The sequence below is a fragment of the Ovis aries genome, chromosome 8, assembly GCF_016772045.2.
Source record: "Ovis aries strain OAR_USU_Benz2616 breed Rambouillet chromosome 8, ARS-UI_Ramb_v3.0, whole genome shotgun sequence".
NCBI lineage: Eukaryota > Metazoa > Chordata > Mammalia > Artiodactyla > Bovidae > Ovis > Ovis aries.
The window spans coordinates 63491169-63519021 of NC_056061.1; the positions used below are offsets into that span (position 1 = coordinate 63491169).

General features: G+C 41.9%; 1 protein-coding gene across 3 annotated transcripts in view; it reads right to left on the reverse strand.

The window, feature by feature from the left end:
* Nucleotides 1–2443: 2443 nt before the first annotated feature.
* NHSL1 (NHS like 1) overlaps nt 2444–27853 on the reverse strand; it is a 197398-nt gene continuing 171988 nt past the window's right edge. For 2 of the 3 annotated variants that reach the window (XM_042253527.2, XM_004011376.5), the window contains exons 4-8: nt 24977–25169; nt 20748–20879; nt 10208–13345; nt 9555–9687; nt 2444–5193 (exon numbers count right to left, since the gene is read on the reverse strand). In XM_042253527.2, the coding sequence (XP_042109461.1) occupies nt 4458–5193; nt 9555–9687; nt 10208–13345; nt 20748–20879; nt 24977–25169 (4332 nt within the window). In that variant the 3' untranslated portion in view covers nt 2444–4457. The remainder of the gene's footprint in view (nt 5194–9554; nt 9688–10207; nt 13346–20747; nt 20880–24976; nt 25170–27853) is intronic. The other variant, XM_042253529.2, reaches the window with a different exon arrangement.

The following is a 27853-nucleotide window of genomic DNA, read 5'->3' on the forward strand; positions in this document are numbered from 1 at the left end:
AGAGGACAAGATGGCTGGATGGCATCACTGACTCAATGGACATGAATTTGAACAAACTCTAAAAAATGGTGATGGACAGGGAAGCCTGGCATGCTGCAGTCCATGGGGTTGCAGAGTCAGACACGATTTAACAACTGAACAACAAAGTTTGAAATCGAGTAACCAATAAGAGAGCAAGGATGGATCAGCAGGGGGCTGAGCTCATCTTCCCCCTCAACTCCTTCCAAACCCCACAAAACTGTAATCTCTTGCCCAGTTTCCAGATACAAAACTCACTGGCTGAATAACTGGATCCTTAGGGGAAAGATCACTGCAATATTTCAGCAAGTGTATACACCAAAGATTCCGCTAGTGTTTTTCCAATAGGTCCTGTGATCATTTACTCAGGTGACTGTACACTGGAGAAAGAAAAAAAATACCCAGATATGTCAAGGTTCAAATTGACATTTGATACCCAGAAACTCCATCATCATAGTTCCCCTTCCATTTTAAAATGGAAGCATATGGACTTTGGAAAATAAATGGAGTTCTAGTCAGTTTGGCTTAGAGTGGTTCCCTGGGTCTGCAAACCCTCACTGGTTATTTCTCCAACCCTCAAATATATAATTAAGATTTACATACTTGACAGGCAAGATAACCCCACACTAATTCACTGAGTCAGCTCATGTTCACCATAGCCAACCCCTCTTATCTTCCTCTGAGAAATGTATCAGTCAACTGCAAAGCAGGTGACAAATGACGTACCCAGTGGGTCTTGGAGGTAAACAGCCCAAGGCTGGTATGGTGACTCTGGATGTTATCAATGGACCAGGCTCCTTTCCCCTCTGCTTTCCATACCATTTGGCTTCTTTCATCCTTGTTGCTGCCTCAAATGTTGCAATAGTAGTTTCTCCTCCAGCCTCCCATCCATTCGAGGGATAAAAGAAGGAAGGGGATGGTACCTACGCAAGAAAAGCAGCTTTCCTGGAAACTCACAGACTATTACCTATGTCTCATTGGCCAAAACTGTGCCATGTGGGCTTTCTGACAATGGGGGAGAGGGGTGGAAGTGTTTTGGTTGGTCTGAACCAATTTCAGGTGTTCTGTCGGTAAAGGAGAACTCATGTGGTGGGGGAGGGGGTCCCAGCAGGGTTTTCCCAGTGTTCTTCCTTTTCTAACTACTCTGACACTAATGTTTTATAGGATAGTTCATTGTTTGTCTTTTTCACCAAGTTTGATGTACCTTAATTATCTCTAATCCACATTTTTCTTAGAACTCCCTCATCTCTACCTAGCACACGATTAAGAATTTGATAAAGGGTTTCTTTTTTTCATTGCTAAACAAATGACTATAGGTCACTTAGTTCTGGTTCTGTGAATAAAGGCTGGCCTCTGTGCAAGTTAAGTTTACGGCAGCTCACTGCAAAAAAAAAAAAAAAAACCACAAACCAACAACTATGTTAGAGTAACTGAATAGTTTATAAAAGGAAATCAGACCTCAAGAATCAGGTCCGTGTTTTATTCAAAAGACCCTTCTTCCCCACCTCAACAATATTCTAATATTTGTGAAAGTAAATTATCCTACTGTGCTCATTTCATGACGAAATCCCAGCAATATAAACAATTATACAAATTCAATTAAGCACATTAATGCCGAACCAACAAGGCCAATCTTGTGTTTCTCCTGTCCTCCCAGGATGCTCACCCCAGAGCTGGATGTGGTGTTGGTGGATGGAAAATAAGATCGAGATAAAGAAATGCCTCCTTTTCTTTCCTCAGCATTGTGATTCCTCAAACAAATATACTCTCATCACCACAGGAGAAGCAATTGTTACAATCAACCTTCTTTAGAAACAGGAGGGCAGAAATCAGATGAAAGCTAAGGCTGCTTCCAACTGACAGACCAAATGGTCATTTGTTTCTCTCCCAACTCTCAGAAAAACAAGGTGGAAATAGCTTAGTCCGGATGGTGGTGGGGGCTTTCAAGTCTGGGGTGTAAGGAAGAGTCAATAAGGCTGCCTTCATTGAGTTTTTAAATACAATGTGTTCATTAACAGTGGCCAGTCCCACAGAGGAAATCCAGGAGCAAACCTGAAGATGCCTGTTCTGGGATGAGTCTAGATTCTTATCTCCCTATATTTCATCCATGTTGTGCAAAGCTCTCACATCTCTCCACGTGTCACATGGCCTAGACTCTCAGTCAACACATTATTGGGATTTTATTCAAAAGTCCACAAGACATCACTTAAGAGTTGCTTTTCCCACTGTCCTTTTAGACAACACCATCCACAGTGTCTGTGATGTTCTATCTCTTCTCTGTTGGGTCCTTACCTCCCACGGGCACCTTCTGGTCTTTACTACTGTTCTGTCTGTATCCAGCAAAGCACTCAGCAGTTTGGTACAAGAAGACTTAACTCATCATTCAAAAATGCATGTACAAACAAGAACAAAAAAGGTTCAAATATTTACTTTACAATTGTTTTATTCAAAGCGAATGAAAAAAACTAGTATATTTTTCCTTTACAAATGGGGATTTAAAAAAAGTTTTATCATTAGTTTTGAGGGTACTTATCTTACCTTCAACATAAATGATTTATATATTAAATTTGTTTTCTGATAGCCAAGTACATTTTAATCTTTTTTAGGTAGCTATGAGACGATTTCATATCCGAAAGCCAATGTCATTTTTCTGAAATTGAGGATAAAAGATTCTTGTGCCCAATGTAGAATACACTTGTTCCAAGTGGTAGACAGTCCTTTTGCTCTTGGCCAAGTGTCAGGTTTTGATATCTGGTTGTGTGAAAAGATGTATTTTGCTTTCTTCAGAGAACAGGAGTCTTAATTCTGTAGATTTATTTTTGTTTCAAGATGCATCTAAAATAGGTTTGTCATACTTTAGAGGGTAAACCTTACAATGACTGGGCCTGTGCAGTCAAGCTTTTAGATGATATTGTCACACCAAAAAAAGATGATAATTGGCAACCGCATTGTATTTAGGCCAATAATCTCAGTACTCTCATCTGAGGTCCTTCTGATGAAGAACACAAGATCTGATTTTATTGAACCAACAAATAAGTCTATGTACACGACAGTTGGGAGGAAGTGGTCACAAGAATATCACATAAAAATAAATACTTTACACACTTTTCTTCCACGTCTAAAAGTGTTAAAATTCTAACCGGAGAAGATTAGAAGGTAATTAGCCAAATTCAATTATTTATAAAAAATATAAAAACACACAAACCAAATGATGCAAAAATCTTTTTAACCTAAAACTCATTGCTCAGGGCTAATTAAGAGCCAAGCCCTGCCAATGTTTATCAGTTTATTTGACCAAAAAGAGCTAGTCAGCATTTTCTTCCAAGTAAGATAGTATATAATAGATTTTGATAAACCTTTCTAAGTGAGGACATGATACTGCAGGCAGTTCAAGGAAAAAATAGCATTAACTTTTTCTTTGGTTTAACCAAAAGTTAGCAAATGTTGACATTTCAAGTGATAAGAAATTACCAAATGGAAGTTTAAACTCTGGTGTAAAAAAAAAGAAAAACAGTTGTATAAGGAAAGGCTCCACCCACAGTTCCGTAGTGCAAGTTTTAAAGTTTAATTCTGAAAAATAATTTTATTGAATAAGCAGGAACCAAATTCCAGCAGTGTATCACTTACTCCGCTCCCCTACTCTCATCTCCTTTACCCTCTCTGCATGGGCCACTGTCATTTCTGTTCTCCAAGGAGGTCTCAGCTGCTACTCAGGGAGGCAAGGCATTAAAAAATGACCCACATTTCTTCCAACCAGGCTAGGAGTGGTGTCTCTGCTGCACAGCAGCAGACCCTGAGTTACAGCATTGCCATGTCCACATGTCTGTGTTTTTACAAAAAAGGAAGTACCTGAACCAATTCGTCCCTTAGCCCTTTTCCAACTTTCGGGGATAACCACAACCCCCTTGCCTGGAAAGCCCATACCCCCATGTGCTCAGAACCAGCAAACCTACCCCTCTTTGCTAGAAGTAATGGTCCTCTCCCTGGAACTAATTTCCATAAACATGATACTTTTAAAGCAATTACCACCTAGCCCAGAAGGCTCCATTACTCTACCTAGCTTAACAGCTCTCTCCTATTTCTGTACATGCTGGTGGTGGTGGTGGCGTGTGTGTTTAATGTAAAAGTGTTCTGAATGCACACACGCATGCACATCCCTCCACACATAACCAGCATTTAGCAACCAAAAAAAAAAAAAAAAAAAAAAACTTCCCCAGGAAGCACTTTCAGAAGTTAAGCTTCTACTTGCATTTAAGCCACAGGGCAAGTGCCACGTGAGTCCTCAATAGCCCTTCCCCTCCGCGGCGAGGCTGGCGGTGCCCGGGCCCACAGCACAGATGCTGAGCGGGATCAAGGGACAAGGCAGGGCAGGGGACCTGTCAGGCTTCCTAGAGCCACGTGCTGCACATCTCCCCCCATCACCTGGGAGCTTCTTGCCCCTAACTCTTATCCCCGGCGAGACCGCCTTGCTGTTCTGAAGGGCCCCTGCCCTCTGCGCTGGGCAGCCCCACTGCCGGACCAGGAGCCTGGGCCCCCAGCGGGGCAGCGGGTGCCCCGGCACAGAGCAGGCTGCCCTCATCCACGCCACCCGCCGCCAGTCCATCCATCGAACATCCCCTCACAGCACCCGGGGCCCGAAGAGCCGTGCTGTCTGCGAGCTCCGTGGCTTCCCCTTCGCCCTCTGAGATGACGGTCATGGGGCTGCTCTGGATCCTGTTCCGCACGCTGTACCTGCTGCTGGCGGCAGAAGGCGGCGTTCGACTGCGGCCGTACCTGGGGCCGGAGAAGGACAGACTCCGAGGCATCAAGCCTTCGGTCTTGGCCCACTCCTCCTGCGCCCTCCTGTTCTTGCTCGGGGAACAGTTTGACGGGCTCTCGGGCGTGTCTGGCGATGGCTCCGACCTTGACCTCTGGAATCTAGGGTCTGTGTTCTTGAGCATCTCTGCTGCTGACATGCGGGCGCTGGTATCTGAGCGACTCCCCTTTTTCAGCAGCAGAGCTTTGAAGTTGTCACTGCTGGTGCTGCTCTTCCGGACGCTTCTCTGAATGGACCCCACTTGCTTCTGGGAGGCCAGGCTGGGGGCGGCACCAGTGGGTGTCACTGGTGGGGAGGGAGAATGGTTTCGGGAGTGATCATCGTCTGAATCCTTACGACCAAGGACTTTCCTCTTAGACCTGAGATTTAATAACATTAAGATGAAGGTTAACTCTCGGTGGAACACTGGATGTGGGCCACACACCACCCTGCCTATCTTACTGATATTCAGGCCACCATCTATTATTTTCACTATGGAAAGTTCCAAACACCCAGGCAAAAATAATAGTTCATTGTATTACTATGTGTGTCCATGACCCAGTTATGATAATTATTAACTTATGGTCACTGTGATTTCATCTCCACACTCACTGGATTATTCTGAAATAAATCTCAAACATCATATTAGCTTACTTTGGATAGGATCATTTCCAAAGCTTTTCATAATTGCCATTTCTTATTTAACTCTTCTACATGCGACTGATATTGGGGCGACCTTCCTTTCTTTCTACTCTTCCATTTCTTGTTTGATGCTGGCACCTGAATGGCCTAGTAGACAAGCCAACTCCCAGAATATCCCATACACTGAGACAGGCCCCCTGCCTCAGATTCTAGGACAACGCTAACTTTACATTCTCAGTCATTCTAGAGTTTGACATAAAACCAGTTTTCTTTAGCTCTTACTGGACCATATGTCAACTCCTAGAAATCCAACTTTCCAGAAAACAAGAATGAACCTTCCACACTAGATCCTGTTTCCTGACTGACATCCTCTGACTGATCCAGAGAATGTGAAGAATGGGGTAGAGAGTGAAAGAGGAGAGGCCTTCAGGGAGAGTAAAATTGTCCTGGGGGTAGTTCTTGTCCTCAGTCTCTAAGACTGTTTTCTGGGAGTGAATTACAGAAAATAAAGCAAAAAAAAAAAAGAAAGAAAGAAAGAAAGAAAAGAAAGCAGATGATCCAAGTGGCCCTTGCTGGTGTCTTCATAACCACCACTCAGTGTGGGATGAATCACTCAGCTAAGTGCAGGTTGAGCTTGCTTTAAGAAAACAATGTATTTTAAAAATATGTGGTTATACATCTTCTTCTGCCATAAAATCCTAGAACATGCAACGGACAAAGGTTGAAAGAATACTATCTGAAATATAGAGATTAAGAGTTGAATCTGAGCAACTTTTAACTATGTAATCCTGGACCAGTAATTCATCTGTTTACAAGTTTTTCATACTTGTAAAATGCGGGTGATGATACCAGCCTCACAGGTTTGTGAGGATTCAGTGAGATAAAGGATCTCTGGAGTCATATAGACCTGGCTTTACCCACTGTGGAAAGCTTCCTTGTTCTGTGACCTGGGGCAAGTTTCTGACCCTGTTTCCTATCTGGAAAAGGAGGAATAACATTAGATAGCTTACAGCTTATCAGTCGAGATAAATGCAGTTACAGCCTTAAAGTGTCAGGCATAGAGTAGGTGCCTAACAAACCTTTCAGTGTCATTTAGGGAAATGTAATTCTCCCTTCCTTCTATCAGCTCAGGCTTCAGTGATGTTTTTACATGTCCTGCACAGCCAGGCACAGGGGAGGATAGGCCTCTGATGGCTGCCCTGGGCTAGGTGCTTCCAGGATCCTCTCCGTGCTTCTGGCCAACAAGAAGACACCAAAATGAAAGATCAGAAGTGGTAATAATCCAGTTAAGAGGCTGAATGGGTGACCAGAGCTGACATCACGCCACCTCCTTTGGGATGGCACTAACTGGCCTATGAAACTTAGGTTCCATGGTCCTCTCCACTGTCAACAAGAGCAGTGCTTTAGAGTAAGTTACTGATCCACTCACAAAACCCATGGAAACAATAACATCCCAGAATTTCAGAACTGGAAAACAATTAGATGGATTGGTCCAGCCAGAAAAAGTAATCCACGTCCAGAGGGTGAAGTCACACAGCTTAATACAAGAAGTAGAATTTGATGGACTATCTTTCCACATAGAGCACATGACCTCACAATTTATTCTGGTTTCTTCCCAAAGACATCTCTGCTCATCTGATTCTTGCAGGTATTGGTTTTAGGATAATTTTTTTGTTGGGCTTTTAAATGGAGAGGGTGATCTGAGATCCATATAATAAGCCATAGCTATGTTTGATTAAATCTACAATTAAAGGCCTTTTAATTGTAGATTCAGAATGAAGAAAAGATGGGAATTTATAAAAGTATTGTTGCTTCTTAAGAGCAACTGCCCCTGAAAATGACAATTAAATCTAAATATAGGAATTCTTGGCATATTATGTATGCTACGTATGTATGTGTATACACACACACACACACACACACACACACACACACACACTGTGTGTGTATTTCTAAGGAAGATGGCTATTTAAAACATGCTTAAACAGTTAACACTGGCTTAAAAACAAATTACTTCAATAAATATAAAAACTTCACACTTCAAGTGGTGGTGTTCTACATTTTCCATCTGGCTTTAAATCTGACGTGAATTAATTTGCATTACAAAATTTGAAAGCTGTGTTTCAGTTTAGATATTCTTTATCTTAAATTATTAGCTTAGCTACTGAAGGATATAAACTAAAGCCCTAAAACTCAAAGACTTTAGATGGCTTCCTATTATGTATGCTAATATATTATCTATCTATCTACTAAAAATTAGCCTGTATCCTTGCTTTCTATCTGCAAACCACACCCTATTCAGTCTTTACTTCTATCATATGTACATGGAACAATACAGACTGGCCAATTTCTGCATCTGCAGTAGATATAACTCCCTAGTAGGAGAAACCACAATATTTTTTAGTGCCTTAAGAGGGTTGCCAAAATAAAATGTAGAAGAGATTTTTCACATATTTTTAGGAAAAGTATGTAGTAATTTGGTCCCACAACAGTTGGGTTTGTCCCTGAGACTAAGTATTTAGTACACAGAGCAACCAGCAACACATCTTCTCAGTGGATGCTATTTTAAATATATATATATATATATATATACGTCTGCATATTTGGCAACCCAGTGCATCTCATACCAAATGGAAGATGTCAGGCCTTGGAAGAATTTCCTAACAGTTAAATTCCAATTGGTTCCATTTAATTCAGAAAACAATCATGGGGAGGTTATTAGATGTCCAGCATGCTTCTGGTTAGAAACATCTATGTAAATCTCTACAAGTGTCATTAAAGTTGGTTTCAAAGGATGTGGCATTTTTCATTTCCCCTGTTTGCAGGAATAATTTGATAACTAGCTACTTTTTAAATTTCTAATGACAAGAGACCAGTCAGACAATGTGACAGAGGCAGTGTTTAGCGTCTATCAGAACATTATACCAATACTGGAACCAAAAGTAAAGAATACAATTCTTGACAAACACTTTGATTCCTCAGCTTGGCTGTTTGGCCCCCCGACCCCCCTGCTCCAGGCCAAGTTAGATGTTTACACCTTGCACGAGGAAGCTCAGGTAGGGATGGCACATCCTATGCTTTCCACCTCATGGGATCACAGCCACTTCAGTTAGATTCCAAGAACCAGGAAAACACTCCTGACACAGGTTACTCACACAGAGAATCAAATGATTTTACAGATGTTTAGTTTCAGGAGGAAGAAAGAGGACCTTGGTTCAGGGAAATATAAGGCCTTGGCAGCACAGGGGCATTCATAAGAGTTATCTGAAAATACTGTGGTAAAGAATTCTAGGAGAAAGCAAAGGTTTTATACAGCATACAGTTTAAAGTACTTGCACAAATACAATCTTATTCATTTTTACAATGACATTGTTGTGAGAGAATTCAACTGCTTACAGCCAAAAAAAGTAGGCAACAAGTAAAACTATAGTGCTAAATCACTCTTTAAGGTGATCGTAAAAAGTACAACAGTTCAGGCAGTTACTCTGAAAAATTTACTCCACATTTTTTAAAAACCCAATAATTTCTGATGCCAGCAGATGGCACCAGCAGTATACAATAATAAATTTAAATTTCTTTTGCTCCTGCTTAAAAAAGATGTATTCTTTTATTGAAACATTTCAATAGCCAAAGAAGTTATACTATAAAAACCTAGTTTTTTCTGTAAAATAAAAATAATAAAAGCAATAAAACAAAACACTTAGGAAAGAAGTCCTGTAGAGCTAGTCTGTGCATGTTAAGTCCACAGAACACAGCATCCCTCATCCGAGACTGGATCACTGGCTACTTTAACCCAACTCTTGTAAACATTCAGTCAAATATAGTGACGCTGCATTTCTCGCTAGCAAGAGGAAGGCCAACCAAACATCATCACACTGACCCTCTGTCCCCCACATCATCATAAAAATCAGTGGAACAGAGTAAACTGGAGTTAAGGGAAATAAAAATATAGAAACAAACTAAAAAAATCAACAAGCAAGTTAATGAAGTTCAGTTAGGTGAGAGTAAGAACATCAACAAAGAAAAACACACTGAGAACCGATTTGGAAAGAGGGGACTCATGAAGTAGATTCAACAAAGAGGAAGGAGTTTTGGATACCTGTGAATAGCTGCAAAAAGGTCTTCTGTGGTCCGGGGTCTCCTGGGGGTCATCACCTCATCACCCCTGTCGTCCTTAAGGAAGTCACAGGTCTCTGAGGAAGAACTGGCTGTCTCAGCCTCCGGCACCCCAGCTATGGAGAAGCAAGCAGGCAGACACAAGATGCATGAATGACTTGAATTTCAGTCTTTAGCCAAGCTCCCAAATATGCTTCTCTGCCATTCCTGACAACGTGAGAATCCCAGGGAGAGGCAGCAGGGTCTGTTGTCTGATATATCACAAAGATGGGGAAACGACACAAGCATGACAGTCAAAGCTCAGGCTTTTCTGTTAAAAGTCTAGATGAAACGGAATCTCTCAAATTTTGCTGTAACATTTATTTGCCGCTCTCTGGGGGGGATTACTCAGTTATTTAATACTCAATCTGCTGCCCACCACCCCACCCCTTCTATTTTCTGCCCTTCTATGAGCTCTACCCTTAGATCTGGATATTTAAAAAAAAAAAAAAAAAAGCCATAGAAATGCCAAGTTGGTAACCTAAGCGCGAGGCGGCACAGGGAGCCCGCACGCAGCCGGCTTGAACCTGAGCACGCAGCAGCCCTACTCGCCTCAGCTGCTAACGGTCTAAGGGAACAAGAGAAAACGGGACTCACGCCCTGGGTCCTGCGGAGGCAGGCAGCGCTCCACACCGTTCCTGGCACCTGGTTCCTCCGCAGGGGCTGGCACCATGGGGACATTGGCTTCCACTCTGCCCGGGGACTCGGATCCTGCAGCTCCTCCCACAAGAACCACGGAGCTGCCAGAATCGGTGTCATCGGAACCAGCCCCTGCTGCACCCCTCTCTCGTGCCTCTGCGCTCGTGGGGCTAGGAGATGCCACGCTCACGTTCTCTGAGGGCTCCGCCGTGAAATCCCTCTGCGGAGGTGGCACCACGAGGAACAGTTTGGGCTTCTTGGAAATGGGGGGCGGTTTCCTGCTGGGCGACGGGCCGAGGGGTGGGGTGGCACCCGCTCCGGCCTCCGCCTCCCCGGCCGGGCTGTGACTCCGGAGGCCATGCTCGGCTGCACTGTCTTGGTGACCCTGAGTCGAGCTCTTGGCAGGAGTCGGAAGCGAGCTCGTCGCGGAGGCAGGCTGGCTTTCACTCTCCATTTCATGTATGCTATTTCGGGATTTCAGGAAAGCAGATGGCTTTAAATGATACTGGGGAACAACCGGAGTTTGTTTTTCCTGAGATGCGTGTTCCTGTAAGGGGGCTACTTCGGTTCCTGAGTTCTTCTTCACCGGCCTCAACTGCACCATCTGCAACGCTTCCGTGGTGATCAGGGGCATGGGGAATCTGCTGCCCTCCTCCTTGATGGAAGGCTGTCTGCAGGCCTCCCGGGAGGACTCTGGCTGGCCAGGTTTCTTGAAAGAAGGCCTGGCATCTTTCATCAATTTGGGGTCAAGCGGTGGGGCAGGCGGGGGCACTGAGGGGGGTAAGGCAGGTGGCGGAGGTGGCAGGGAGTCAGATGAATCCAGAAAAGGGGGGCTCAGCGCTGTGGGGGGCGGAGGAAAGCAGGCGTCGGTGGGGGCACAGAAGGGAGTGAGCACTTCTGGTGGCGGAGGGGGGAAGAGGGGAGATCGAGGCAGAGGTGAGCCCTCGGAGAAATCGGCCAGAGGCGGCGGGGGAGGGAGGAAAGGAGACTTGTCAGCGGGACAAGGGGCTGGAGGAGAGGCGTGAGGAGCAGCGGCGAGCGGAGACACCAGCGTTGAGTCCAGCTTCTTCACCGTCCCGCTTCCTTCGGTGGAAGTATTCGAGGAAAGAGACGTGGAGGAGGAGGAGACGGATACTGAAGATACAAGAGACGACTTCCTTTCTGGCACCTTGGGTTTGGGCTTCCCCTTCCCACTGGCTGGTGACACTGATTTTAAGAAGACAGGCACAGGGGTGAGAGCGGTGGGCGTGTTCGACTGGCTGGAGTACCCACTGGATGGAGAAGTGACTCTGTGCGACTTCTCCGGCGACGTGATCTTTGGTTTGACGGTGCCACCGAGCACCGGGGGTACCGCGGCCCGGGACCCTTCCAGGAGGTGGCGGCCCGGCCCACTTCCAGGTGATGCTGCGCTGCCGGCCGGACCGGCCCTGCCTGCGTTCCCCTGCTCTTCCTGCACTCCCGTGTAGTCAATGTAGTAGCCCCACGGGTCTGTGTACTCGGACTTGACGCTGCTCGTGTCGCTCTGTGCCGGCGTGAGCCCACACACGGAATAGACGTTGGGGGCCGTGGCGGAGGTCAGGCTGCTGCCGGCGCTCACAGTGCTCTGGCTGCGGGAGCGAGGCAGCCACGGTTCTTCGAAGTCACTGCAGGGGCTCTGGGAAGGCGAGCTGCCGCCCTTGCCCGGGAGGTTCAGCTGCAGCGAGTGCTGGAGCGAGGCAATCAGGCTCTCGTTCAGCACCTGCCCGTTCGACTGGACGTTCTTCTTGGGAACTCTGCGCAGAGAGTCCGTCCGAGAGGGTGGCAGGGGAGGCTTCTTGGCTTTCTTCAAAGAAATGCTTCGCGCAAGGGATTTGTCTTGGCAATTGGACCGGTCCCCTTGGTGTCTCTGAGCTCTTCCATCAAAAACATTGACCACGCTGTGCCTGGGGTTCCCAAAGCCATCATTACTATTGCACAGATCCCCAGGTCTGTGTCCAGAGTCCGGGTGCAGAGTAGGGGAGTAGCCATCGTGGTCCTCTGAATACACAGACCTGGTATCATCCTTGTTAGAGGTCTGGTCCAAACTGCAGCTGCTCGTGTTGCTTACAGGAGTGGAGTAACCGGGAGCTGCCAAGTGTGGCTTCAGTGGGGATGCCCGCCCACTACCTGAGGCACCATATTCCCAGGGCTCCACGCTACCACCCTGGCCCCGGCTTCCTGAATAACTGGACTCACTCTTGTTGTCCACATCCTGGGGGTGGGCTGGGATGCTCAGGTTATTTCTACAGTTATACGCCATGGCCTGGGACCCATTCTCTCGATTTGCTGGTGCATCTAGAGAGACTTCGGAGTCACAGAGGGACAGCAGTGTGGTTGCACTGGACGAATGATGACCATCCTTCTGCCTGGAGAGGAGGTGGTCTCTGGATCTGACCTTTGAGTATGAAGATGAGCTGGTAATTTTACTGTCCAGCTGCCCTGAGCTCTGAGCAGTGTGAATCACAATGATCTCTGAAGAGGAGGAGAGCGTGGCATTTGGGATGATGCTGGTAGAGTAGCTCGTGTGAGGAGACACCACACACGCAGGGCTGGTTACATTTTCACCCTCAAAGTGCCTCAGCTCCTGAGATTTGGGCCTCAACAGTGTTCCCATCCTCGGGGCAGTTCCTAGATGCCCAAAGTCTTCATCTACTTGTGGGTGACCCCGCTGGTAGGGGAAAGCACTGCCCAGGTCTTCCGCAGGGCCCAGGGCACCCAGCCGTGGCTCCAGGGACTGAACATTTGCCCTTGCTCCAGACCGGGGAAGACTGTGGAAACCGGCGTCGCTGTTGAGGCGGGAAGGGAACATGACCCCGGCAGAGTCGCTCAGCACTGACATGTTCCCAGAGGAGCCTGAGAAGTGACTCATCTGAGCAGCAATGCCTTGCCCCTTCTGGGCTCTGATTCTTCTCATTGAAGGTGGTACGACTTTCACTTCCTCAGTCTGACAGCTGGAATCCCTGGTTTCTGAGCGCTGGCCCGTAGATCGACAGCTGTCGAGCCTTCTGAGCGTAGAGCAGTGGTCTGGGGTGTAAGCCGAGTGACCACCACCATCATCTTGGCCAGTGCCTCCCGAAGCTGGAGAGAAAGCATAAGGAAGCTCATCACCTAAAAATAAAAATCAGTACCTGAGTGCATCCTTGATCTCTCACCCTCTTCTGATTCTGTGGTATTGTACTTAAAAGAAAAAAAATATCTTTTCTATTTGGCCTAGTTTCTTTTTCCCTATAAGCACCTAGGTGACAGTTTAAGTCGTGACTGATGGCCCCCAGATGAAGACCTGTATGATAAATTTCATGTACTTTTTTTCATATATACCTCATAGCCTCCTACAGATTAAGTGCTGCATATGCAATTCTCAGGTACTCCCTTTGAGAACAAAGCTGAGGGCTCCTTGGAAGGTTTCCTTTTTACATAATCTCTTTTTGGTAAAGGTAAGACTCTCACCCATCCAGTGACTGTACAGAACATCCATCTAGCAATGACAGTCTTTCTCAAAGACAGATGAATGTAGCAGCTCAACAAAGGGGCTACAGAGGTATCATTTAGGAAGGATATTGGTATAAAACAGCATGAGTTACATTAATTTTTATGTCAGAAGAAGTCCTAAGAAAAAGAAAAAAATGATTTACAGGCCCATCTGTGTTTCAAACATTTCATTATCCATCTTAAGCCATTATCATCTGTCTGTTAGTGACATTCAAAATTCAGTAGCAATCTGTTGTGTTCTGGAGAGGGAAAAAAGCAGCAGGAACCGATCCAGTGAACATTTCCTCCAATTAGGATTATTCATTTCTTGGAGCTTTACAACCAAACAGAAAGAATAGTATGTTTAAAAAAAGAAGAAGAGGAAGAAGCAGCAGCAACAGCAGCATGAGGCAGGTTTACAGTAAAGAGAGGGAGGGCAATGGATGAAAAAAATCCTTACACGTAGGCAAAGATTTCAAACTACCTGGGAAAGAAGAGAAGCTTAAAATAAAATCATGAAGCCAAGAACTTACTCAAATTGTATAGAGAAAAAAAAATCCATGCATAGCAATCATTAGGACCAATTAAATCTTGAAAAATAGTAGTGAAACCATAATTCTTTCTAGGTTGTTATTATCCAACAAGGGCCCACAGGCATCACTGTTCACCTGGGTAAGGACACTGGTGATGATAGGATTCCCAAGATCTCCTTCCCTACCCCACTTATACTAGCCTTCATATGACACCTGTCCCTGATTGGACAGCATAGCTCATCCAAACAGCAAAGCACGATATCGTCTTGAATCAACTGCACAGGAGAAGCCACCCTGCAATGAAGGTTCCCAAGCGTAAAGCTATTCCCTTCACTGTGATGATGGAGAATCATTTTTGTGCTTGTATCTTTGGCAAAGAAAATCTATTCCCCACCCCCACCCCTTGCCAAGTACACTCACTGCACACTCGCACTCCACGTGTGCATGTGATGCTCTCCCTCAGAAAAAGGGGAAGTGGGCAAAGGGGTAGGAACAGAAGAACAATCCACTTTAAGCAAAGAAAAACAAAAGGTGCAAATATTTGCAGTCTAGTATTTTAGAGTGTGTGCAATGCTCAGTTCAGTCATGTCTGACTCTTCGTGACCCTGTGGACTGTAGCCTGCCAGGCTCCTCTCTCCATGGGATTCTCCAGGCAAGAATACTGGAGGGGGGTGCTATGCCCTCTTCCAGGGGAGTCTTCCCAACCCAGGGATCGAACCTGGTTCTCTTACACCTCCTGCAGTGGCAAGGGGGTTCTTTACCAATAGCACCACCTGGCAAGTCCTTTTAGAAGATGGAGGGTTGACTTGGAGGACTGAATCAGTTGGTACCAGTTTAATCCAAACATTCAGCACACCTTATTTCGTTCTGATATGGATTTTATATTTTTTTCCTTTCAAATTTCCTTTCCTATTTTTTCCTTTCCTTTGTACTAGCTTTTACATGAGGTCAGCGGTAGATTTTTAAATGTCTTTACAGGTTATAAACAAAATCTTGATTCTTTCAGGTAACAATGTTGCATGTGAAATCTAGGCTTCTGAAAATGGGACTGTAGTCATTTCATCACCACTTATAGTTCAAAACAATTTTTAAATTAAAATAACAATGTTTTTCTAAAGACCTCTAAAATATATATACAAAACAACTCATATATTATTTATCATAGGGACCACCAAAATTCTACTCCTGAAATAGATCCTTCAATATTTTCACAGTACAAAAAGTGTGACATTATTACAGGACACAGATGAATGCCATCTTAAGTAGCAAAAATTACAAAAATAGAACCACAAATATAGTCCACTCAGCTGCTGCTAAAAATCTTGATGGGATTTACCTGATTTTAATTTAAATAAATACAAAAGCTTAAATTATTTAAAATAATTACACATTTTTTTCTTTAACTTATAATACTACAAGGTCTTATCCAACTTTTAAAAAGACACGTAATAAAAATAATGATAGAAATCTATAAGTTAGTTTTATTTAAGGCTTAATGTATGAATTTTTAAAAAAGTCTTGACAGGCCTAAAGTAATGCTCTCAGTATCAACCAACAAAAATTATTCAGAAGGAGATTCCTTTAAATAAGTCCTTTTCTGCTTGGAGAGTAACATACTGGGATAAGTTCCAGGAAAACACAGACTATTCAGTAGCCAAACATAGTTATATATGAACAAAATAATCTTCAGTTCAGCTCAGTCGCTCAGTCATGTCCAACTCTTTGCAACCCCATGAATCGCAGTACGCCAGGCCTCCCTGTCCATCACCAACTCCCGGAGTTCACTCAAACTCATGTCCATCAAGTTGGTGATGCCATCCAGCCATCTCATCCTCGGTCGTCCCCTTCTCCTCCTGCCCCCAATCCCTCCCACCATCAGAATCTTTTCAGTGAGTCAACTCTTCGCATGAGGTGGCCAAAGTATTGGAGTTTCAGCTTTAGCATCATTCCTTCCAAAGAACACCCAGGACTGATCTCCTTTAGAATGGACTGGTTGAAACTCCTTGCAGTCCAAGGGACTCTCAAGAGTCTTCTCCAACACCACAGTTCAAAAGCATCAATTCTTCGGTGCTCAGCACTCTTCACAGTCCAACTCTCACATCCATACATGACTACGGGAGAAACCATAGCCTTGACTAGACGGACCTTAGTTGGCAAAGTAATGTCTCTGCTTTTGAATATGCCATCTAGGTTGGTCATAACCTTCCTTCCAAGGAGTAAGTGTCTTTTAATTTCATGGCTGCAATCACCATCTGCAGTGATTCTGGAGCCCCCCAAAATAAAGTCTGACACTGTTTCTACTGTTTGCCCATCTATTTCCCATGAAGTGATGGGACCAGGTGCCATGATCTTAGTTTTCTGAATGTTGAGCTTTAAGCCAACTTTTTCACTCTCCTCTTTCACTTTCTTCAAGAGGCTTTTTAGTTCCTCTTCACTTTCTGCCATAAGGGTGGTGTCATCTGCATATCTGAGGTTATTGATATTTCTTATCTGTTTCTAAAAGATGGAATCTCATAACAGGTTGCTCAAATACAATTCCATGTATGTTTAAGATGAGAGTAAAGAAAAAGACACTTTGTCCTTTTATTTAAATGGAAGGCAACAAATCACATACCATAAATATGCTTTAAAGAGAAAATGTCATACCTGATTTTAAAACTTTATATGCTGACCAATCTCTAGAATCCACTACAGATTTTTAAGTAGAAGCTGCATATCGTTAAGCACAATTAACTCTAATACTAGGAGCATCTCTGGTTAGATTTTAAAAGTGAAAGTCCCAGCAATTTAGGCAGTGTTTTGTGGACAGGCTGTATCTTTTCCAGTGAATGCCTTTTTTCCAGATAATCATATCCTTTTAAAGTCTAATTTGACTCAGTCATTCTTCCCCACACTTTATATCTAAGGAAGACTAATTCTTAAGAAGTGTCTACTTTTGATAATAATTAGTAAGATAGCACAAAGCTCTCAAATCAGAGGCCTTATAAGTACAAAACATTAGGAGAAAGGGCAAAGTCAACCCTTGCCCAAATGAATGAAGCAAAGGAAAGGTACAATCCACTTTTTTTTGCTAAATGTGGGAAGATCCCCTGGAGAAGGGAAAGGCTACCCACTCCAGTATTCTAGCCTAGAGAATTCCATAGACTGCATAGTCCATGGGGTCAAAGAGAGTCAGACACAACTGAGCAACTTTCATTTCACTTCACTGTATTCAAATGTCCCTTTCCCTTACTCTACCCACTAGTCCTTCCAACTGGCCTATCTATAAAACTAGAGGGGTTGTCTAATTGTCTTTGAAAAAACAAAACAAAACAAAACAAAACAGCTCTAACTTAGATACAGCTGTCTCAGCTGGCCTCTAGCTACGATCCAGGTCATGTCATCAACTGTGCAATGACACCAAAAGCTTCTTATGTGGCACCACTCACAACACACATGATGCGCGGGGAGCTTTTTTTTTTTTTTGCCTCAGTATTAGTGGTGTTCCTATTATGGGCAAAAGAGAAATGAATGAGGGCCTCAGAGACTCTATCTCCAGTTTTAAAAAATATTAAAATTACAGAAGATATGATTTACCTAGCTGATCAGATACTTCCAGTAAGGTCAAAGAGGCAACTGAGTTACTGGCTCCATACTGATTGGCTCAGTTTAAAAAAAAAAGTGTTAAAAGTTCATAGCTTTGAGGCTCTAGAAATCAGATAGACAGATAGATAGACAATTCATATTGAATATTTACGTGTATGTCTATTTTATCTGGGCCAAACTATTCTTATACTCTGGGCACAAAGCCATCCAAAACCTACTCATTTTGACTGGAAAGTCACTTAAAATGTAGCCTACCCAGAAACATCAACCTTGTTATCTTACAAACAGCTGTCTATAAAGTTACTTTTTTAGGTTAAGACATCTCCTAAAAGAGCAGTCAAATATAAATGTTACCTGAGTACTATAAGAAATTAGCCCCTTAACATCTGCTAGACATACCAGTACACATTATTTTTTCTCAAATTAGTTGCCTATCACCTAAAAGAGAAAGAAAAACAGTATAAAAGAATGGGATACAGGAGGCCTGGGCCACTAAAGGAGGCGATGTGCGGGCATGAACCAGAGGCAGCCTTTGTAAATCCTGTGGATGCAATCTGGCCTTTGTTCATGATAAAATCCTGGTGTTATGAGGTAAGATGAGCATCCACTGTCATCTGGGTCACTGAAGCTACCTAGTGCAGATGAGAAGCATCACTATTCATCCCTTTGTAGTTGCAGTCCGGAAGGCAGAGAACCCATACTGTAGAACTGGATGGCAGTAAAGAGAGAAAACGCCAGGTAAACAAGAATAAGCCTTCCCTCCCTAATACAAGGCATGTATGTAGGCAAGGGCATCAGGACAAAAGCGCACAGGAATGATGTCTGTGACACCTAGAAGCTGAAACTACCTCGATGTGCTGTAACATATACTACCATTGCAAGATAAACTCATTTTGCCTAAAACATTGATAGGCAAGTTCAGAAGTAATGATCTGGAGTTTTTAGAGTATAGCCCTCAATAGCAAATAAGAGTGAAAATATCAGTTCAGTTCAGTCACTCAGTTGTTTCTGACTCTTTGTGACCCCATGGAATGTAGCACGTCAGGCATCCCTGTCCATCACCAACTCCCGGAGTTCACTCAAACTCATGTCCATTGAGTTGGTGATGCCATTCTAACCATCTCATCCTCTGTCGTCCCCTTCTCCTCCTGTCTTCAATCTTTCCCAGCATCAGGGTCTTTTCCAATGAGTCAGTTCTTTGCATCAGAAGACAAAGTATTGGAGTTTCAACTTCAGCATCAGTCCTTCCAGTGAATATTCAGGACTGATCTTCTTTAGTATGGACTGGTTGGATCTCCTTGCAGTCCAAGAGACTTTCAAGAGTCTTCTCCAACAGTACAGTTTAAAACCATCAACTCTTGGGTGCTCAGCTTTCTTTATGATCCAACTGTCACATCCATACATGACTACATGGAAAAACCATAGCTTCGACTAGACAGACCTTTGTCGGCAAAGTAATGTCTCTGCTTTTTAATATGCTGTCTAGGTTGGTCATAACTTTTCTTCCAAGGAGGAAGCATCTTTTAATTTCATGGCTGCAGCCACCATCTGCAGTGATTTTGGAGCCCCCCAAAATAAAGTCTGTCACTGTTTCCACTGTTTCCCCATCTATTTGCCATGAAGTGATGGGACCAGATGCCATGATCTTAGTTTTCTGCATATTGAGTAATTATAAGCAAAGAAGTCCACAGGTTGACCAAAGAGAAAAAGGCAAGATTCAAGATAGGTAGTATTAAGTTGGTACAATAATTACAATAGCAGATAATATGTATATATTAATAGTAGTGTGTGTGTGCACACTCAGTTGTGTCCAACTCTTTGCAACCCCATTACATCGTAGCTGACCAGGCTCCTCTGTCCATGGAGTTTTCCAGGCAAGAATACAGGAGTGGGTTGCCATTTCCTGCTCCAGGGGACATTCCTGACTCAGGGGTTGAACCCTCATCTCCTGCATTGGCAGGCAGATACCAGGTACCACATGCTCTGCCTGTATAAATTCATTAAATCCTCAAACAGCCCTATGAATTAGGTTCTATTAACATCAGTAACCATACTTTTTTTGAGTGAAAAAAGTAGACTCAGAGAGGTGAAATAACCAGCTTGAGGCTGCCCAGCAAGTAAGTGGCAGAGACAGGATTCTAGCTGAAGCAGCCTGGTACTGAAGTCCCTGCTGCCTCAGCAGACATTCCTGTTGGACCATGAAAAAACAGGCGAGGCAATGTATACAGAAAGAAAAGAAAATGTTATCCAAAGTATATACAAAGATAAGCAGAAAGAAGATGGGTGAGCGAATAATGAAGTAAACCGTCTTCTGCACCAGTCAAAAGAAACTCTTGGTTTCTGTTTTTCAACCACATGTTGAGAAATACCAAATCAAAAAGCTATGAATTTGTTTCACCAGAAGTACCAGTAAGGCATTATCCAACACAAATGACCATTTTCAATTTTACCAGTATTTACTAATGATGTTGGATGAGAAAATGCCACCAATATTGTCAGTATAACTAATGAAGTCCATACTCACAATCTGAAGTCCTAGAATAAGTTTTTGGTTTCATGAAAACTTAAGCTCTAAACTGAAAGTGAATTTTACTGTGGGCATGCCCACTGTTGAAGGTACACAGAGATGATGACATAACTGTTTCATTTCTATCATCCTGGTCAATAGTTTTCATATATGCTCTTCCTCTTACCTTGCCATCAAAATTCAACAAATCACCTGCATGGGATGGTAAAGATTTGTACCCAGTGCCTTGTTCAGGAAAGAAGCTGACCCTTTGGGGTACCAAAAGGCTATCAGAATGTATTGATTTCACAAAGACCACCGATAAGGTTAGGGTAGTAATGGTGAGTAGCAATGATGGGCAACAGAATACAGTTCTGATGAGCCATACCTAGCTCCTTCTGTATGCTGTCAGGGACTCCTGTAATAGTCTTTCTCCTTTTGACTTTCTTCGGTCGTCTTACCAGAGTGTCTGTGTAAATTAGAGACCGCCGAAGGCTGGCCTGGCGATCGAAATTCTCCCCTAATGCAGAGTAGTAGAACAAGCAAAGCAATGTTATTTTCAAGCAAGCCGACACCATGCACTTTCTTCCAGAAGCTTGTTGTAAAATGATAAGAAGGTATTAATAATGATGTTAGCCAGTCATACAATGATGAATGGATGCTGAAGGGCAAAAAAGGGAGGAAAGCACATTAGCATCATAAGGCTGTTTTCCAATTTCTGGGTGTATGTCCATTCAAAGAAAGCACCTTGAGCTCATTTGCAAATGCAAACTGGTGAATAAGACATTGGACGAGTGATTTTGTGTTATTTTTAAAATGGGGTATTTTGGAAGTGTTTCACAAAAGTCTTTGGTCACCAAAATCACACTTTACATCAGCATGTATTTTGGTTCCATCAGCTGGAGATGAATTTATGTGCTTCATCTGGTCCTCACCAGAGACCAAAGTACTGTCTTGTCCGATGTGATGAAACAAATAACTTAATCAAGAATTCCTAGGTGAAGACTTTTCTTCAGTCAAGGAGGCTCATAATTTGAATAGACTGTGGTAATTACTATGGTGTGAGACACAATGATAATGAAAAAGCCTTATAATGATAAAGTACTTTTATCACAATGAGACCCAGTAGCACTGCAGTTTGTTAAAGCTAAACTGCTTCTCGCTGTTTCTTAATCACTTTTCAAAAGTTGATCTAAATTCATTACAGGTATATTGAAATCAAACCCAGAATGCCACATCGAAGTTTTTTCTTTCTAGTGTGTAAGTTTTGTGATTATCACACCATGGGATACCCTAAAATAGTAACATATCAATTACTGTTTGGTCTGCTTTAAATTACTTGACATTTGAAGAGAAGTTTTATACCATTGACCTCATTAAATGGTTCTTCTCCTCAAAAAGAATTTAAAAAATACATATGTACACATACAAAATATATACTTCCATATTATAAGAAAAGTTTAAAAATCATTCACTCTTTTTAGCAACATTGATGCACATTCAAAAGTGGGTATGCTGTGAACAATGTATCTTCTATTTTAATAGGAATACATTGTGAACAGAACCAATAAGGTTCTAGTCAAAATAGAGGATAAAAGATCGGAATGGTCAAAACACATTTCACCTAAAAAGCAACAAACTTAGATGAGGGCTTGTAAATTTGAAAATGCTCTCAACTTTGTTCCTAATGGAGAAAAAACAGAAATGATTTAGAGAAAACCCTGAAACACCAGAAGGTACCATCACTGTGATAAATGCATCACTATGTACAATAGCAAATATGGCCTATAAGAGGCCAGTCGGGACTTCACTGGTTCATTTGTTTTCTGTGGCAGAGGAAACACATGTTCTTGGCTCAAACCATTAAGAATGGACAAACTATTAACAGACAGTTGCATTTAGTCTCCAGGTTTGCTTCCTACACACAAAAAAACCCAAAGATAAACCCCCCAAGCTGCAAGGAAATTAAAAAACAAACTGCGAGGATGAACATCTAAGACATATACCACTGCTGGTGCTAAACTCTCCACCCTTCGTTGTGTCCTAAAAGGATTGTCTCCTCTACTGGGTTAAACATTTCTGAAGGGCAAGGACCATGATCATGCACCCTGGCATCGCCTGTGGCATTCAGCCCAATGCCTGACACAAAGTAGTTATTCAGTAAATGTCTACTGAATTGAGAGGGATTTAATTATTTCTTTTCATTGAAAAATGGCAGTAGTCCGTCAGGGTTACTACTTAGAAATCAATTTAGCTAGCTCAAACATCAGCCCAAAGGCAGTTTGTAAGAACTGCTTCAGCACGTTTACTCACTCTATTTATCTTCTAGGTGTAAGAGCTGCTATCCCATGTGGCAGATTAAACAACATACTCATATGCACATTTTATTTTCAACATTTTTTTCTCTTCAACTCTTAGAACAGGATGAGTTCCCACAGGACACAGGCCTGTGACTAAAGGGAGAAAATCGATTTTCAAGCCAGCAGCTCATTGTACTAATGTTTTCTTCCTCTTTGCCTGGCAAGCATCTCTCTGCATTTGAAATAATATATTTATTGGCATTCTTTCCTCTGCTGAACTGTACTGAAAACCAAACAGAAGGTCAATGTTCACCCAAATAAATGAGCAGTGACAACGCCCTACAGGAAGCTACATTTTATCTTCTAGTGCTTTGGAAATGTATCATTTAAAGGAGTTGTATAATCTATGTCAATTCAACCACTAAAAGTAAACAAATTTAATGCTTCTTTATACCAGAATATCAGAAAAACTATTTCTCTATGAAATGTATGTGTGTACATTAAACACACAGATCCAGAAAATGGATCAATAAATATGTCATTAGGCATTTGCCTTCTACATTTCCAAAAATGTTAATCACTCAAAAGTAAACTGCATTTTGTCCTAACTTGTATTGCTCATTTCTTTATTGTCATTCACCTCTCTTGTGTGGCATTTTCAAGGCCTCCTTTTAAACTCTATGTAATTCATATCCACTTACTCATCAGACAGGAGAGAATAAAGTTCAGAGGCTGACACTGTCTCCTGTTGTGCCAATGTATTTTACTGTAAATTATTCTTTATTCCTGAAAATCTATTCTGCTTTAAATTTCCAAATTTCACAATGATGCATTTTATCTGAATTCCATTAAGGATTGTTACATTTCATAGCACAATCCTACAATATTAATTCTGAGGCTTTTAATCAAGCAAATAATGTAATGCATTTTCTTGCAGAAACTACACAGCCGTTTAAACATTACACTTTGTTCTGAAATACAACTATATATAAAAATACTTTTAAAAGTATGATTTGGTGAATGAGATCATACTCAGAAAAATCAATGCTATTTGCAAAGAGAATGGACTAAAATGCCTGCTATTCCTGCAAGGCTTAAGTACAGTAAATGTGGGAAAATGTCCATGGAATTTAAAATAATTCATGTACTTATTAAGTTTCTCTGGAATTCAAAACAGAGTTTTAAATGTAATTTTTAAACATTCTGTAAGGTTTCAAAAAATTCATAACTATCAAAATATTTTTAGTCCCTTACAAGCTCACCAATGCCATAGTAAAAAACTTTCTAACAGCAGTCAAGAGCAGTAGCCTCAGAAACATAACAAAGATGAGTTATGATGAGTTTTCATCCTAATTTTTTATGAAAACTTATCCTTATTGAACACCTGATTTTTTTAGGTTCTGGCCTTATGAGCCAGATTTTGTATGAGCTGATTATCAGTATCACTACCAGCAATGTTTTCTCTTGAACACAGTCTAATGTCTGAAGCTATCAATTCTTAACATGTCTATTTTGCCTTCTGTACACTCCCAGACCGATGACCTATCTTCTCTGCAGGATATGGTAGTGACAGGGCAGGAAAATTTTGATACTTATTAACAGTTCTCTATGTTTGTGAAATACTGTCTTTGAGCTTTACATACCTTGTTACCTTAATTATCACAGATGATTAAAACCTGAATATAATATTCTGCAAGAACTTGAATTTCATATTTGGCAATTAATATTCATATGCCAGCCTAACATGTTCTAAATTTTTTATATTTAGAAGGAATGGATTTTTATTTGATGATTATAGAATTCAAATTATGGAGATCAAGATATAATTTCACTATCCTATTACATTTTTAAAATATTTCATATTTTTATTTCAAGTAATTTCCCCCTTTTTCTACTTGAGAAAATAAGAAGGTAAGAAAATCATTCAGAAATATTGAATGTGTCCTTTTTCACTTTTATAAATGAGTTAAAAAACCTAATTTTTTCTCACCCAAGATCACATTTAGAAGATATTTCCATATAGCCAAAATATTTGAAGAAGGCAATTCAATTAAAAGATACACTTTAGCTGAATGGTTGGACGACTGAATTCTCTGACATCAACCTTTGGTGATACAGTCTGTAAATCTAAAAGCAACAGATATTTGACATGCACACACATACATTTTAGTATTCCCTTCATTCAGCAAAGAGCAGGAAGTCAGACCACAGCTCTCTACCTCTGTTGTATGAATGACACGCTAAGAGCATATACCAAACAAAGAGCCACAGTCATTCTCCCAGAACACGTGGAACCTGTCCACAGAGTAAGGCATACCAGTTATGTTAATAGGAACCATGTCAGCCTGGACTGTTTGGGCTTGCTGCCGCATCTTCTCTTCTGGTGTTGGCAAGGGAAGTGACTTGGTCCAGTTGGTTTGAGTATGAAAGTCAGAGCAGTCACTTGACGTTGGCGTCTTAGGTCTCCTGGTGGAAGTAAGTCTTTCCTCTTCTGATGAAGAGATAGAACACTGCAAAAAAAATTGGTCACATTTAGGAACAAGAAGCAATGGTTCACAAGGGAACCGCTCATCTTGCATGTAACCCATAATATACATGATTTGCTAAGGCCTTAGTCTCTAAGCCATGAAGACTGGAAACGGTTTTGCTGACAAAATCTTTTAAGTTCTTCCTGTTTCTTGCTATACTTACTGTGATCAGAAAGCTTATGGATTTAGTTTAACATTAGAAGCCCAGAGAAACATCATGGGTTTGGCCATCAGTCTCTATTTTTATTACAATTTCTTTTTGCTCCAAGTAATTTCTAGCCTCAATCTCATTTCCTTTAGGCTCTGACCTCAAGTTTGAAAATGACAGAGCTATTGTTTTTCAGCTATCTGTGCTCTTTGGAAATCATTTACATAGAAAAAGAAAAATCAACTGCAAAATTGTTAAATTATCAGAAGCTGACTAAAGCTCTGCTTGGAGCCTATCAGAGCTCCATGAAGAAATTTCTAGCAGTGTGTGTTTTGATACACATTAACATCCTAACTGGGGAGCCCTTTTCAGTATCTTTCTTTCCTCACATCTTAAAAAGTGTAAGCAAGAAAGTTGTTTTGGCAAGCATTTCATGACGAACTGTACCGTGGCTCCAGCAGCTAGTTCTATGACAAACGCCAAGAACTGAAAAAAACTGCCACAGGCTCGTGCATGCTAAGTTGCTTCAGTCGTGTCTGACTCTGTGACCCTAGGGACTGTAGCCTGCCTGCTAGGCTCATCTGTCCATGGGGACTTTTTCAGGCAAGAATACTGGAATGGGTTGTCATCCCCTCCTCCAGGGGATCTTCCCAACCCAGGGACCAAACCTACTTCTCTTATGTCTCCTGCATGGGAAGGTGGGTTCTTTACCACTAGGGCTACCTGGGAAGCCTGCCACAGACTCAGGAACAACAGAAAAGGGTAATTGACTTTTGTTGAGAAATGGCAGTTTATAATCATAATAAACGCCTAAGAACTGCTCTTCAAGTTGAAAGCATTTAAACTACCACTTAAGGCGTTAAGACAAATTTTACTTTAAAATGAATGAATAAATAAATAAACATTCCCAAGGGAATACCTGTAAAACTAGCAGCCAAGTCAATTCAACACTCTCCACCACACCCCCCTAAAGGGGTAATTGCTATCCTGACTTCTAACATTCAGCTTCATTTGCCTGTTTTGGATTTTCTCTAAGGGAAATCATATTTTATGTTCTCTTTTGTGACTTACTTCTTTCTTTTAACACAGTATTTGTGAAGATTATCTGTCTTTCAAAAGCATGTCTTGATACCTTTCCGGATCTAATGAAAGTTTCTAAGAGGACATTAGTAAGACACCTACAGAAATACATTAGTTAGATATCCTGAATAGAAGAATACTGCTATCTCCATTTACTGCTATTGAATTAGCCTTCCTGAAAAAAAATCTGTGTTTATTCTACAACTAATAGCACTCCACATATCTGAAAAAGACTACTCTAGAGCTATGAAAATAGTGTGGTACGGGGATAGAGTCCTAAGCTAAGAATCCAAAGACCTGAATCTATTCGCTTTATATTTTTCAGTCAAGGGATCCTGAAGTTGTTCCTAAACACTGAAGTTTCCTTTGCTGTAAAATAGGGCTGTACTCTCTACCACATCCCCCTAAGGGTACTTGTGAACCTAATGACATGATAGCTTATGAAAAAGGCATTGTGGAAATAAATATATGTATATATATATGAATAGACATCCCAATATATGAGATTTTACATTATTAGTACGTAATACATATAAAATGAAAAACCTACTTTCTTTGCCACCTAAGGAAAATGTGAAATGTTTGTAATTAAAACTGACAAAGAAATATACTCAATTTATTGAGCATGTTACTGACATCTTATTATGACACTAAATTGCATTGTATTGATTCATGTTTGATCCAACACTGGTTAAAATGATCACATCTACTACAGATCCTTGAAAGGCAATTTAGGCTTTCCACATGACTCAGTGGTAAATAATTCGCCTGCTAATGCAGGAGACAGAGGACACGTGGGTTCGATTCCTGGGTTGGGAAGATCCCCTGGAGGAGGAAATGGCAACCTTCAACCAAAGGAATGTTTGAAAGAATTAAGTCACGGAGATCAAATCAGTCAATCCTAAAGGAAATCAACCCTGAATATTCATTGGAAGGACTGGTGCTGAAGCTGAAACTCCAATGCTTTGGTCACCTGGTGCAAAGCGCCAACTCACTGGAAAAGACCCTGATACTGGGAAAGATTGAAGGCAGGAGGAGAAAGGGACAACAGAGAATGAGATGGTTGGACGGCATCACTGACGCAATGGACATGAGTTCAAGCAACCTTAAGGAGATAGTGAAGGACAGGGAAGCCTGGCATGCTGCAGTCCATGGGGTCTCAAAGGGTCAGACACAACTGAGCAACTGAACAACAAAGTCATACCAATGTAAATCAATTATGTCTACCCTTTATGCAGTTGTGACACTCAAAATAGGTTTGATATACAATACTTATTATCTGCCCTCACACTGCAGGTACACAAGACACACACAAATTAAAATTAATTTGAGAATTTCATGACAGTTTGTGTAAAGTTCACATTCAGCTTCACATGTCTGAAGTTGAATCTTAATTTAGTAAATTGTGTTACTCTTTCTGATATATACATACATAGAA